Source organism: Aspergillus homomorphus, assembly GCF_003184865.1.
Source record: "Aspergillus homomorphus CBS 101889 unplaced genomic scaffold BO97scaffold_6, whole genome shotgun sequence".
Taxonomy (NCBI): Eukaryota; Fungi; Ascomycota; class Eurotiomycetes; order Eurotiales; family Aspergillaceae; genus Aspergillus; species Aspergillus homomorphus.
Window position 1 is genome coordinate 337,355 of NW_020291892.1, and position 14,523 is coordinate 351,877.

The following is a 14,523-nucleotide window of genomic DNA, read 5'->3' on the forward strand; positions in this document are numbered from 1 at the left end:
ACTCACTCACTCACTCACTCACTCACTCGCAGTCCGCAGTCCACCCAACCACCGCTGCCCGCCGATCTATACGATTCAATTCATCCATCACCGCCGACCAACCAGCCTCCTCATTGTCCTTTTCCCTCTCTCTCTCTCTCTCTCTCTCTCTCTCTCTCTCTCTCTCTCTCTTTCCTTCCTCTTCTTGTCCTTCTTCTGCAAGCAAAATCACTTCCCCTCTGTCTACCCTCCCCCCCCCTTCACCCTCCTCCTCCTCCTCCTCCTCCCTTCCCTCACCGTCCCTTCCCCACATCCCTTCCCTTCTTTTATCGTATTCCTTTTCCGTTTTAATTCCATTGCTTTTCAGCTGTCGCTTTCCTTCGCGCCCGCTCCACTAACCCAGCATTGACCGTGGATTAACTTCCCGTTCCGACTCCACCACTCTGGCAAACAACCTCCCCCGGGTTTCGATTCCTGATGATCGTCTGATCTGTTGGAGCGTTACTGCTCACAGCTCATCATGTTCAGGGCCCTTATGGGCGGGGGCCGCTCCTCCTCCGATGTCCGCAGCAGTTCGAGTACCAAAAGCACTAGCCGCCGCCGCCGCCGCCAAACCGACTCGAGATCTTCGACACCGAGCCACAAATCCTCACGGGGTGACGACCGTGACCGTGGTTTGGGTGATCTATCGACCTATCCATCATCCAGCAGCCGTAACAGGCGGTATGCGGCCAGCGCGGCCGGCGAATCGGTCGCTTCGAGTTATGCGACGGCCGACCAGGGCTTTGCACTCGAATCCGACCGTATCGTGCTCGAGCGTACGCCAAAGCGCAGCGACTCGGATCTCACTGATCGTCGCGATCGTTATCGAGACTATGGCGAGGCCGAAGACAAATACTCTCGCAGGCGTGAGCGGGCAAGGTCGCCAAGTCGTGAGCGAGAGCGCCTGCGATTGGAACGGGGTGAACGTCAGAGTGAGACGCTATCAAGTGGTCGCGAAAGTAATCATTTAGAGCGACGACGGACACAGTCGGGCGACAGTTATGCAACAGCGCCCGCCGATGACACCTCGATTTTGCGATCGAGGAACGAATACGATACATCCGGACTACCCTCGCAATCCGCCCATCAAGCTCATGACCACCTTCCAGGAACCTCAAGCTCGGGTCTGCCGCATGTGCCGGCCTTCTACGATCCTCATGTGCAACAGCAGTTTCCTGACCAATTTCCCGCAGATTTTGCGGAACCATACAGACCGCCCAACCCTGCCGGCGAAGCTGCGGATTATTATGGTGACCAAGGCCAGTCAGTCCACGATCAACCGGGTGTCCGTCCGAAACCCCAGATGGTGATTCCGAGCAGCCAAGCGCATTTGATGACTGCTTCTCCTGTGCCGAACCCACCACCCGAGCCCAGCAGCATAGGTCAAGTTGGCGCAGCGGCTTCGTACTATGACGACGATGCTGTCCCAGGTTCCTCGAATCCGCAGCATGATCCGGAGCAAAGCACCTCGATCCCGCCCCCGAAGCCATCAAAGCCACCAAAGCCATCGGTCCAAATTGCAGAGCCATCTCTGCCAGCCGTCACTCCGCCCGCAGCCGCCACCACAGCAGTCGATTTCTCAGAGCCAGTATATACGGAATCACCTTCAGCCTACGCCCCGCCGAGTCCGCCGATAGCACAGAAACCACCTCCTCCGCATGGGATGGGGGCAACAGTTGGCGCGGCGGCGGCAGGGGCAGCGGCCGGTTACATGATGGGCCATCATCATTCCTCCAGCGTTCATTCTTCTCAATATACCATGCAAAATTACGAGGAGCTTTCTCAACACGAGGGGCCCCATGGCGGTCTTGCGACGTACCCTCCTCTCGAGGACCCAGCCCTCCATGCGGCAGGAGTTGGGTATGCAGCAAGTCCTCTTCATCCTCATCATGCTGCTGTCTATCATGGCGCCCCGTTTCAGTCTGGCCAACTGGCCTTCCAACAACGCCAGCGTGGTCCTTTGGACAAATTTATCGATTTTTGGCGCGACACCGAAGCGGTGGGGATGTTTGAGGACTATACAGAGTCTATCGGTATCTGTCAATATTGTTTCGAGCCTGGCACATCATCTCGGGACGCACCTCGCAAGCACAATCACGGCCCTCGGCGCAGCCAAGCCGATCGTCATAGCACAGGCTCCAGGGTCGATAAAGCAAGTCGTTATACATCTTCCGATGACGAAGGAAGACGTCGCAAGAGGTCGTCGGGAAGCTCATGGCTGCCTGGATTACTTGGAGGATATGCGGTCAAGTCGATCTTTAGCAACAAGGAATTTGACGAAAGCTATAGCATTCAATCTGGCCGAGTTGCGAGCTCACGTCATTCTTCCCACAGCAGTGAGGGTGCGTCAACCACCGGTCGACGAAGTCAAACGTCTCGTGGTGTGTATCGACGAACCAACCGCAGTAAATCTCGTGAGCGGACTGAGCGAAGCTCGTATGCGGACCTGCCAACAAACAATTACAAGGAAACCCGGGCTCGTTCTCGTTCTCGGTCCAGATCCTCATCTCGAACCCAGCGGCAGGCTGCCCTGAGGGATGCAGCACTGGGTGCTGCTCTTGGAACAGCAGCGCTGTCACAGCGTGAGTCACACCGCGAGACCAGCAGCCGTATCTCTTCGTCGTCTAAGAAACAAAACCGAAAGGCTTCTTCATCTGATGAATCATTTGTTGACATTTCACGACCAGCTCGAAAGCCCATGAGCAGCGGTCTTAGTTCCTTTTTCACTGCTTCATCTGAGAATCGCCGGAAGCAACGGAGCAAGAAACGCCGGGGGCTATTTTCCTTCAACAACTCGTCGTCATCCTCCTTAGACGCTGATCTCGCATTCGGGAGTGGCTTCACAAGGAAGCCAACACGCAAGTCCGAGAGGCGGAGTAAGAAGGAAGGAGAAGTGGACTCAGCACTGCTTGGGTTGGGTGCAGTAGCAACAGCCTTGGCCGCCTCGTCTCAGAGAAGAAGTCGACGGAGAGGAGAGATCCTCGCCGGCAAGAACTCTCGAGCGAGTCGGTCAGATTATGCCTCTTCTGCCACCAATGATGATGGATGGGAAGACTTAGATTCGGGCGAGCAATCTTCCTCAAGTGTCAGCTCTGGTCTCGCATTTGGTGGCAGCGGGCTCTTTTCGAGTAGTGACTCTCAGCACTCTTCTGACTCGCAGACCTCAAAGTGGACTTGGGGATGGGGAAACAAGAAGAGGACGAAGAAAAGGAACAGGAGAAGTTCCAGCCAATCTGAAAATCAGCTACCTACCGGTAGTGCAGTGGCTGCTGGGCTTGGAACGGCTGCTCTTGCCTCGAGTTATCGCCGAGACGCGAAGTTATCCAGCCATGATGCTAGCAGCGCCCCCAGCCTTCAACAGGTGGCCCCAATGCCCATCAATGATTCTTCGCGCCTCAACAGTTTCGATGTCTCGTCAATGCCTCCAAGCCAGCCAACCCTAGTTCGACCCGGTCCCATCCCGTTACAACAACCGCAACCGATTACGCCGGTCTCCCAAGCGGTATACACTAGCCAAGGAGAGCCTATCCCTGCTTACCGTGCACCCAGCGGGTTGCCCGTCTTTGAAGAATCGATCATGCCCCACGAAACCAGGTTTTATGAGAAGAGGAACGGCGACCGCACTGATCGAATTCCAGAGTACGATGCTCAAAGTGGAATGGCGTCAAGGACTAATCGTGCACATAGACGCAGCGACTCATCACCCGTCTTCCACACAGAACCTCTAGAGGGAGCCCCAGTCCCCGGAGTCAACCGCCGCTCCACCGTCAAAGATCAAGCATCTGTCCAGTTTGACCTCACAGACGAACAGGCGGACAAGGAGCGACGATCCACTTTACTGGAAGAAATGAGACGGGATGCAGAACATCAAAATGGGGTACAGTTGGTTGATAAGGAGCAGGAGATAGCGGCTTGGGAGGCAGAGCGCCGAGCAAGCCGACAGAAAGACCGAGACCATGAGAGACGCCAAGGGGATGATGAGCGCTCACGTCACGAGAGAGAATCATCATCATCGTGGGTCAGTGCAGCTGCAACAGGCACCATAGGTGCTGCTGTCGCAGCTCCAATGATATCGAGCAGGGCCTCGTATGATGAAGCGTCTGAAGCAGCGAGCCAGCGACGCCATGAGGAACGGCGAGAGAAGCGCCGGGCCGAAAGACGTCGAATGCCTGAATCCGCTTCAGTAGCGTCAGGCCTACCGATGTCAGAAGCGCCCAGCAATACGGTAGAGGAACATCAACAAACGGGCCGTCATCAAGAAAGTGTAAAGACCCATGCGTTCAGGGACCTCTATCGCAAGAAACCTGTCTATGACAACTATGCGCAATTCTTCGCTCCTGAGGAACTCCGCTATAGCCCTGATACTTACAAGCGCCGGGAGCCCACCTCGATGCCAACTATCATTGAAGCAGAACCTGCAATCGATTCATTGCGTCTAACAGAGGAGTCACATCCTGAATTTAGTGGTCTCCCATGGCCTGTGCCAGCACTGAAGCTCATCGAACCCACGCCTCCTCAAAGTCTGAGTGGCTCGGTTAGAGGTGCTCCGTCTCCAATAACATTGATCCCTGCGCGTCCTCATGAAAGTGATCAAACCGAGCGCCCGGCAGCCGGCTCGCGTGTCTCGTGGGGCAAGCATGAGACGCATGAATACGAGGTGCCCTCAACATCCTCTGAGCTTGAATCAGTTGAGGACTTTCCAAGAGGATCTGAACGCGTCCAACGGAGCGATCGAACCTTAACGCAAGATATCCACGACATCCGCAAAGACATCCAAGACGTTCCACGCTCTGGCCGCACGCCGCATATGGGTGGTGCTGATATAGAGTTTGCAGCTGCTGTGGCCGCAGCAACTGCAGCTGCAGGCTTTGACCCCGCGCTTGTCACAGATGACCCCATTTATCATACGCGGACACCCCTCCCTACTGAAGCCAACATTACATTCATCTCACCATGGGGAGAGACTGCTCACCCTCGTATGGAGCATCACGGCTTTGTCGAAGGTGAGGTCGAGACACCGGATGATAATGGGCACGAAAAGCCAATGACAGACCTTCCGAGCACAGATGAGCCTATTAGATCTGAGTCAGGCCCCATCGTTACCACGGAACAGAATGACCCACCACGGATCTCCATTGCTCAAGAGGTTATCGAGCAACTTAGCCAAAGAAGGGAGCCCCATGATAGCTTCAGACAGGCATTCGAAGCAAGCGGCAGTAAACCTACTGTAATCCTTCGTGGCCCGCGGGATGAATTTGCCTCGTCAGTCGAAGAGGCTCTTTCTATGCCTGGCGGATTTGATACGGGGGAGTCATGGGACCAGTCAAAGACAATCAGTGGCTGGGACCCAGTGAACAAGGGCGATCCGAGATCAGTGGTTTCAGCGCCGATTCTTAGAGATATCTCTCCACCTGCAAGGCAGGAAAAGGAAGAGCAGAGTGACAGCCTGAGTGATTCAGGGCCTCACGAAGATGATAGGTCGTCAGTGGCCGAAGCTGACAGTGTAGAAAAGAGAAGAAGGCGGCGCAAGAGACGTTCCAAGCGTGATAGTGACAACTTGGGGGACCAAACCTCAGCCGCTTCATCGCTTACCAGGCTCGCAGACCCCGGAGAAAAGTCTCGAAAAAAGGATGAAACAGACAGGGAAAAGCGCTCAGGGGGCTTTCTGAGCAATCTGTTTGGCTCGAGAGTTTCGGAGCCCGTGGCTAGCAGAAGTTCATCTGCCGATAGACGATCCTCCCGCGAGGTTCAATCCGAGGTCGTCCCTCCACGTAAAGAAAAGTCTTCTCGGCGGCGCAGTTCTCGTCGAGCCGACTCGCTGGACGAGGAGCCGGTGGCCCGCAAATGCGGTGCCCTGGATGATGAGAGCTTGGACGGTCCCGACAAAGAGAATATCAACCTTGAGAGCTATAAGTCCAGCAGACAGCGAAGAGAGGACAGACGACGGCAAAGATACGAGGATGTTCTGGACTCTGGAAGGTCGAAAGAGTATGAGAAGGTATAGTGCCTGGTTGTCTTCCTTTTTCTTCCGTTTCATTTTCATGGCCTGTAAACTTGGCTTTGCCTTGGAAATTCCCGCGTGTTGTTTTTGGAATGCCACAAATGATGCAAGTACTAAGACTCTTCTTCTCGCTTTCTCCCACGTACAGGAACCAAGCTTCTCACAAGAAGACGAGCCACGGTCTTTTTTAGTGGACGGCCCCGGGATGCCAGGTCAGGTAGATGCGGGTGATCAGCATCAGCATGGTGCTCCGGGGCATGAGGATTCTGCAATCACAGGATTAGGGCTGAATGTCTTGGATCAACGACTAAGAAGTCGCTCGGCGTCTCCGCCTGCATCGGAGAAGGCTGTCGAGCCCGCTCCCCTGTCGCAGAGTAGACCGACTTCCCCTGAGATGAAAAAGGCCCAGGAGGCCCAAGAGGCTCAGGACGAGGAATCAGGCCAACGGTCTCGACGGTCCTCAGTGCTGCGTACGGTCGATTCTCCCACGGCGGTCCCTCTGCATTTCCGCCGACCCCCTACTTCTCCCCGCTCAACCCGATCACCTTCACTTTCATCCGTGACACCTTCACCAAGCTCTCCAACCCATGGACGTCACCGCCGGCCGGCTTCAACAGAGTTCAAAAACTCTCGAGAAATTCGACCTCTTTGGTTAGTAGAGCGGCATAGCATCACCAAAGCCGAACCACAACCGGGCGAGGCTCTGCCTTCGTTGCCATCGAGCAAGACTACTTCAGCCAACGCGTCAGCTGAAGACCTCACGGCTCTCCCTGATGAGAAGAACTGGGAAATGGTGGACCTCAGTCAATGCATTCATGACCCACCGCGACCTAGCGACCTAGACCTTTCTGCGGCCAAGGACATCTCGGGTGACGGCCACCAGCATGACTTCCTCGGTTCACAACAGGGAACACCCACTGCAAATACTTTCAACCACGTCTATCACCAATCCCCACCCAAGAGAGAAGAGCTGAGGTACGAGTTTCATTCACCTTCTGAGCTGTTGCAGGACCTTAGTTCGCACCCTGATCTTCCCCCATCTCCGGTAATAAACGCGCTGCCATCGGCCGAAGGCTCTGCACTCGGTCTGAAGGAAAGCAATGATGTGGATTCGAAGCAGGACATGGACCTCATTGAGGCAATCCGGCCTTCAACCCCGGAGAATAAGATCGTCCACGCCTCAGAGGCATTCGAGACGACACCTACCCAAACGAAGATAGCCTCTCCTCCGATGCAATTAGACTCCTTTCGTCCCAGCCAGGATTTTACTGGGCTCGTCGATGCGAGACCATTGCACACCGCGGAGAATCGTTCGATTTCACCTTCACCTTCTCATGCAAGTACCTCCGCTGGACTCAACGCTCTTGTTGGTGCAGCAGTTGCAGCAGCAATAGGATCATCAGAAACCAAGGCAGATGTCAGACCGGAGGATATGGCAACGGAAGTCAATGATCACCGCAAGAGTGATGTGGAACAGATGCGGAACTTGGAAACGCCGCAAGTAAAGATATCGTCTGACGTGCTTGGACCTGGGACAAGGAGCATTGACAGAGAAACACGAGACAAGCCTGATGATGTCGATCATCCATCTCTGGAGCATGAACAGCGTCACGACGAAGACGCAATGGGTATCCAGCCTCCATTAACGACGGCAGAAAACATGCATTCGAACCCTGCAGATGCGACGATTGACGTTGTCACTCCATCCATGCGAAAATACGCCGCTGTCGATGTCGAGGATCGGGAGCTGGAGCCGGGGTCGGAGCCGGAGCCGCCAAATTCAGTAAAAGTCATTGCGGAGCACAGCTCAGAGGATAAGACACAACGTGAGCAGGCTACTGAGCCACCCGTTGAACAGCCAGTCGTTGAACAGCCACCTGTTGAAGAGCTAGTCGCTGAAGAGCCAGTCGCTGAAGAGTCGCATGCTGAAGAGCCACGCGCCGGGGAGCCACACGCTGAGCAGTCTGACCTTGAGCAGCTAAACGCTGAGACAAATTCAAAAGAAGTCGAGAGTGTGCCAGTGCAATCCGGAGAGCAGATCGTTACACGTACGACTGATACGAAGGGTATTGACAGTCAAGCAACAAACGCTACACAGCTAGCAGGAGAAGAGATTGAGAAGCCAGCCGAGGAGCCAATCCCACTAGAGTCGCTACCGAAGAGTATTGATGGCAAGCAGGACACTAAGCTAGCCGACCAAGCAAGACCTGCAGGTGGTCTCGATCCCCCGGCTGAAACTCGGGACGAGTTTGACAACGAGATTGCTGAGGGCCAGCTGGAGGATGATGGTACCGAGGCTACTGCCCCCAAACCATCAAAGAAGAAGAGCAAAAAGAAGAAAAAGAAGGGCAAAAGCATTGATCTTGATCCTTCGGAGCCTTCATCACCACGTCAGGAGCCAATTCATTCGGTTGAACCTCAACCAGAACTAGATTCCTTACAAGCCGCGGAGCTCGAGAAAGCAGTGGAGTTCTTACCGCAAGATTCACTTTCACCTGAGCAAGTCACCCAAGAGCGATCTGCTGCAGCTGTAGAAGAGTCAGCCGAGCTGCCCTTGAAGGCAGGGTCACCACCAGCAGAGGAAGCGCTTATTCTCGGACAAGTCCCGGCTGAGGTTGAAGAGCCTGAGTCTATCCATGACAAAACGTCAGTAGTCGGGGAAAATGCTCTTTTAGAAGACGGCCGACCTGCTGAAAGCTTCAAGCAAGAAAGTCATGCTGAGGCTCGTCTGCAAGACAACAGCGCGAAACCCGATCTTGAAGCTTCTACCGATCTTGGGGAACCAGCCGCGGATTCCGGAGCCTCGAGCAAGAAAGCCAAGCGGGATAAGAAGAAGAAAAAGAGCAAGGGCTCAATCTCCCTGACGGATAATGAAGGTCAAGCTGAGCTTGAAGACACGGTTGAGCCTTCCGCTGAGCCTTCCGCTGAGCCTTCCGCTGAGCCTTCCGCTGAGCCTTCCGCTGAGCCTTCTGCCGAGCATTCTGTTGAGCCCTCCGTTGAGCCCTCCGTTGAGCCCTCCGTTGAGCCCTCCGTTGAGCCCTCCGTTGAGCCCTCCGTTGAGCCCTTCGTTGAGCCTCCCGCTGAGACTTCCGCTGGACCTTTCGCTGAACCTCCAGGAGGAACTATTATACAGGCAATCGAACCCAGCCAACAAGAACCTACAGTCGAGCCGGCCGGGCCAGCTCATGAGGCAATTACGGTGGAGCATAAGCAAGACATTCATGAGCCTGCGGAGACAAGCACCAAAGTCGCATCGGAAGCACCTCCTGCAGATGTGGAGTCTCATAGAGCACCTGCCGAGGGAAGAGAACTTGTGAATGCAGACCTGACTGTTCCACTAGAAGAGTCACGGAACATCAATGAAGAGTCCTCTCCTACAATTCCTGCAGGATACAAAGGCCAAGCAGGGCCTCCAGAGCCCACTACTACAGACGTACTATCACCGGAAGAGCCCTCGTTTCAGCCGGCAAAGTCCGAAGATGGCAAGATATCTCGGCCTTCCGGCGAAACACTGGTCTCTAATTCAGATCCTGCTCTCGAGAAACTTGATAACAGTCAAGAAGAGGTCTTTGAGGACGCCGAGGAACTCAGGGAGGCCGAAGCCGCAACCACAGAAGATGACGCTGGGCAATATGCTTCCAGCGGCAAAGCCAAGGAGATGGTGCCACCGACTGCCTTGGAAAATCTCCATACAAATAAAGGAATGATGGAGCCAGCTTCGATTGGCAATTGGCTTGAGATCAGGCACCATCGAGATCCAACCCTCGATCACGTCACTCGAGAAGAGCAGAGTATCGAAGAAAAAGAGCCAGGCTCTTCTGCGCCCGAACCTCATCCTGAAGACGTTCCTGTTCCGGCGGAACAAGCTGACATAGCCGAAGAACTGAAGCCAGATGATGCTCAAGCTGTCAGCACTGATCCAGAGCCTTCTCTGTCGCGTAAGGCCAGTAAAAAGAAAAAGAAGAACAAGCGCAAGAGTATCACAGAGGCGTCCTCAGAAGCACCCATTGATGGCGATTCTCACTTAAAGCCTGCTAGTGAACCAGTGCCCAGGGCTGAGGATGGAACAAATAATGAAGTTAGGCCTGAAGATGTAGTAGCGCCAAGTGCGACTGACACAGAGCCATTGAAAGCCGATTCTTCAGAACAAGAACACCTTGAGAAAAATAAGGTGAACGTTGACCAAAATCGAGAGGACCAGGAAACTACCGCTGAATCTGCTCTTGCCATGGTGGATGGGTCTCAAACAGGCGACATGAGCGAACAAAAGCCGGGGACCCTCACCAACGTGACTGAGGAAGATCCACCGAAGAAGAAGGGGGAGAGCAAGAAGAGGAATCGCAAGTCTACAGGGTCCTCCGATGGTCAGCCCGAGCCTGAGCTCATGCATGAATCCGGGCCTGAACAAAACCACGAGCAGGCCGTCGACGCGGGCGATTTTACCGTGGAATCCCTGAATCAAAAAAGCGGTGAAGTGTCACTCGATGAAGGTCAGGATCTGCAGTCAATAGGCCTGGAGAATTCCCCGGATAAGGTGCCAGCAGACGCAAATGTTCCGAACGCAGAGCTTGAGCCCATTAGTCTTCCTGTGGAGTACGTCGAAGCCAATGATGACACAACACATGTGTCTGGACAAGAACAACCGACATCACTAGAGTCTGTACCTGAAACAGAGACTGATGCGGGGGAGGCTACACCGATCGGCAAGAAGAGTAAGAAGAAGAAACAGAAAAAGAATAAGAGCATCTCCACCGCTCCTGATGAAAGCCTTGTTTCCGAGTCACCTTCAGTTGAAGGTGCATCGGGCGGGGCGGACGCTCCTGCAGCCACGGAAGAAGCTCCGGCTGTCACGGAGAATCCTGTCGCATCTCCAGTGGCTGTCCCTACGTCAACAGAAGGAGCCCCGGCTTCCACTGAGGGCAATTCTCCCTTGAATGAAGAAGCGCCTGTTGTTGTGAAGGGCGCGGTCGCATCTCCCGAAGTCGTCCCTGTATTGACTGAAGAGGGTTATGCTTCTAGAGAAGGGACTCCTGCCGTGACCGAAGAAGTGCCAGCTACCAATGAAGATACTCAAGCTCATATGGGAGAAAACTCTGCCCCGAAAAGTCAAGACAGCAAGCAAGCAGTGCCGATTACAAGCGAGGAGGTGGGCAGCATGGCCGAGCTTAGGGAAGTTCCAGCACCTGAGGAACCTCCAATGACTGCCGCGCAGAGAAAGAAAGCCAAGAAGGAGAAGAAGAAGTTGCAGAAGCAGAAGGCCAAGTCAGTGGAAGACACTCCTATCTCTGAGCCTGGAACACCAATTGTCTCCGAGAGCGCCCCAGACAATGATTTGCCGACTAACGAAGGAACTTCTACTCCCTTGGAACATCCGAACTTTGAGAGCACTGCGGCTGAACATGCTGAGGTAGTGGAGCTCGCCAAAGAAGATGCCCAAGAGACAATCGCAGATGAAACTGCCGCTGCAGTTGCCGAGGAAGCCACGCCAATTAGGGGATCTGAAACAATGCCTGAAGATGGAGCCATCGACAGTGCATTGAATGAAAACACATCAGTCGAAGCCCCGACATTCGCGGGACCCGCCATTGAGGAAGCGAAGGATGAAAGCCCATCGGATTCTAGTTCGAAACCTCCAAACGAAATGCCGCCAATCGTCGAGACAGCTGAAGTGGCGGAGCAAGAAAGTATTCCTGCCAGCAAGGGAGTTGCAGATATCGAGGATGCGGCACCTGGTTCACCGGATGCTCCTGGACTTACTGCCGGAAATCTGGAACCTCCCACTGATGCAGTTATGGACCTAGCGCAAGAAGATTTGGGCAAGTCAGAAAATCCACAAGAGCAGCACGAGGCCGTTACCTCTGCTGATTCGGAACTCATACCCTACAGCGAAGAGCCAGGAACTGGGTTCGCAGAATCCGAGAAGCACGACGGAGCGGTGGAGGGCACAGAAAAGGCTACTACTTCGGACAGCATGCCAAAGAATGATTTGTCCATGAATATGAACATGGCTGATTTAGGCTTCGTCAGAACGACTCCCACCGGGGACAACGAGCACAAGTACGATGAAGCCGAAGCTGATCTGCAAAAGAAGACAGTTGACGATGAGCCCCAACCTACGACTTCCTCTAAGTCCAAGAAGGACAAGAAGAAGAAGAACAAATCAACCTCGTCGCTGGATGAGACACCGGCCGTTGCTATTTCAACAGAAGAGAAGAAGATAACTGAATCGTCTTCTGGCGCCGAAGCCGTCCTTCCTACTGACTATGCAGAGCCTTCCTCTACATCTGAAGTCACTTCTGCGCAAACGTTCGAACAGACCACAGATCTCGGAAACGTGCTCCCGGCGGAGACTACTCAAGATCCCCAGGACGATCTAAAGCAGCAATTATCGAAAGAGCCTTCGGATGAGTCTTCGGTAGGGCTTGCAGAAGAGCCCGTACAAGAGCCCGCAAAGCTCGAAGGCCAAGCCGTGGAATCAACTCAAGACACCCAGACAGCAAAGTCCAAGAAGAAGGCCAAGAAAGACAAGAAGAAGCGCAAATCCGTAGCTTTCGCGGACAAGCAGTCAACCGACCTGAGTGAGCCAACGGCAGAGACCGGGGAAGACTTGCAATTGATTATTGCGCAAGAGGCCGAAGACAATCCCTCAGCTGACCAAAACAAGGAGCATGAATCAAAAGCTACTGGTCAAGACCTCCCGAGCTTGGCTCTCGAGAAGGCTCCGTCCGAAATCAAAGCAAATGTCGCCGATGAGGGTGTTTCGGGACACGATGATCAAGCGGCGGAGCCAGTTGCCGATTCGCCGTTAGATAAAGTGGAGGAGGATCAAACGAGTCAGGAAACGAAGCCGGAGCCTCTACTAGTAGAAGACAACCAAGAATATCAATCTCAAGAGCCAAGTGGCATTGCTCATGGCGGCCCTGAAGAGGCCGGAGAAAATGAGGAGAAAACGAATATCGTTCATGACACTCCAGAGTTGCCAGAAACAATCACGACTGAGATTTCGGAAGCAAACAAAACGTCCGAGCCTCAACCTACCGATGAGACTGAGCCCAAGACTCCAACTGAGACCGAGCCAGAAATCAGTTCCACTAGATCTAAGAAGGACAAGAAAAAGAAAAAGCGCAAGGCCATGGACGTCAGTGCAGACACAGTCGCATCGGCACCAGATTCTGAAGTAGACAACGCTATAATCGAGCCCGCAACCCCTGCTGAGCCAGAGACTCCGAACGAGCCGGCAGTAGTCGTGGAGCAAACAATCCCCGAAACAGATATTCCTGAAGACACAGTGCAGCAAGCTGAGCAGGCTGCGGGGCCAGAGGAAGAAACCGCCCCAATGTCAGCAAAGGCAAGAAAGAAGGCAAAGAAAGAGAAGAAGCGCTTGTCGAAACTTCAAGATGCGAACAACGCTGCGATCAACCCCGCTGCTGACGATGAATCCTCACCCTTGTCGAAAGGCGGAGAAACCCATACCGAAGAACCTCAAGGCCCAAGCGATCTCCAGTTGCCTACCGAGACCAAGTCCGCGGGAAAATCGCAGGAGGCGGCAATCGTACCTGCGGAACATGACGGTAAAGATTTTCAGTCCCACGGCACCGAACTGCACGGCGAGAACAATAAAGATCTGACTTGGACTGATGACATGGTTCCGCAGGTAGAGCATCAGCAAGCAACTTCGCCAGCTTGTCCTCCCCAACTCGAGCCTGAGAACCTCGGCCCCTCGCTAGCGCCAGCTCCTACTTCCTCTGATGCCATCGGAAATGATGATTTGGGCATAGAGTCGCTGGGAGGATTTGAGTCGTCCACAATCCAAACGTCGGCACACTTGGAGGAGGCAGAGGAGGATCTAACCACACTGCGCGCGGAAACTTTGAGGAAAGGCAATGAGCCTGAGGCACTATTATCACGAGTAGAGGATGAAATTACCGAGCAGCAGCTCACGGCGGACGTCGACGGGGACCCAGCTCAGGAGCACGCGAAGGACACTGCCATTACATCGGTCGATGGGAGCCAATCTCAGAGCGATGAACAAGCGGAACCTCAAGAACGATCTTCGCCTGCGGCAACGGAAACAGAGCTAGCCACCAGTCTCCCCGAAGCAAGTGCGGAGCCTTCCACACAACCACTCGATACCACCCCGGTTATTGAACCAGGCAAAGGCACCTCGCTATCCGATGCGGATGTTGCGGCAGAGAAGTCTCAAGGAAAGAAGAGCAAGAAGGACAAGAAGAAAAAGGGCCAGGCAGAAGTTGCAGCCCGCAAAAAGCAACAAGAGGAGCAAGAATTGACTGCTAGGGAAGAGGCCGAGGAAGCAAATTCCGCGGCAGGGGCTCCTATCGATCAACCAGTGTCAGAGTCCAGCCCTGAACACGAAGCCTCAGCAGAGGCTGTGTCAATCGTGGGTGAACAACTTGAAGCGGACAATCCCGATCCCGCGCTTGTCCCTATCCCTGAGGAGGCTGTCCCTGAGGAGGCTGTCCCTGAGGAGGCTGTCCCTGAGG

The 14,523-nt window shown here is 54.2% G+C and overlaps 1 protein-coding gene across 1 annotated transcript in view; it reads left to right on the top strand.

Moving 5' to 3' along the window:
- Nucleotides 1-396: 396 nt before the first annotated feature.
- Nucleotides 397-14,523, top strand: part of lah (involucrin repeat protein) — a 19,055-nt gene continuing 4,928 nt past the window's right edge. Inside the window, exons 1-3 of the mRNA XM_025690762.1 lie at nucleotides 397-6,019; nucleotides 6,171-13,593; nucleotides 13,681-14,510. Of these exons, the coding sequence (XP_025554222.1) occupies nucleotides 500-6,019; nucleotides 6,171-13,593; nucleotides 13,681-14,510 (13,773 nt within the window). The 5' untranslated portion in view covers nucleotides 397-499. The remainder of the gene's footprint in view (nucleotides 6,020-6,170; nucleotides 13,594-13,680; nucleotides 14,511-14,523) is intronic.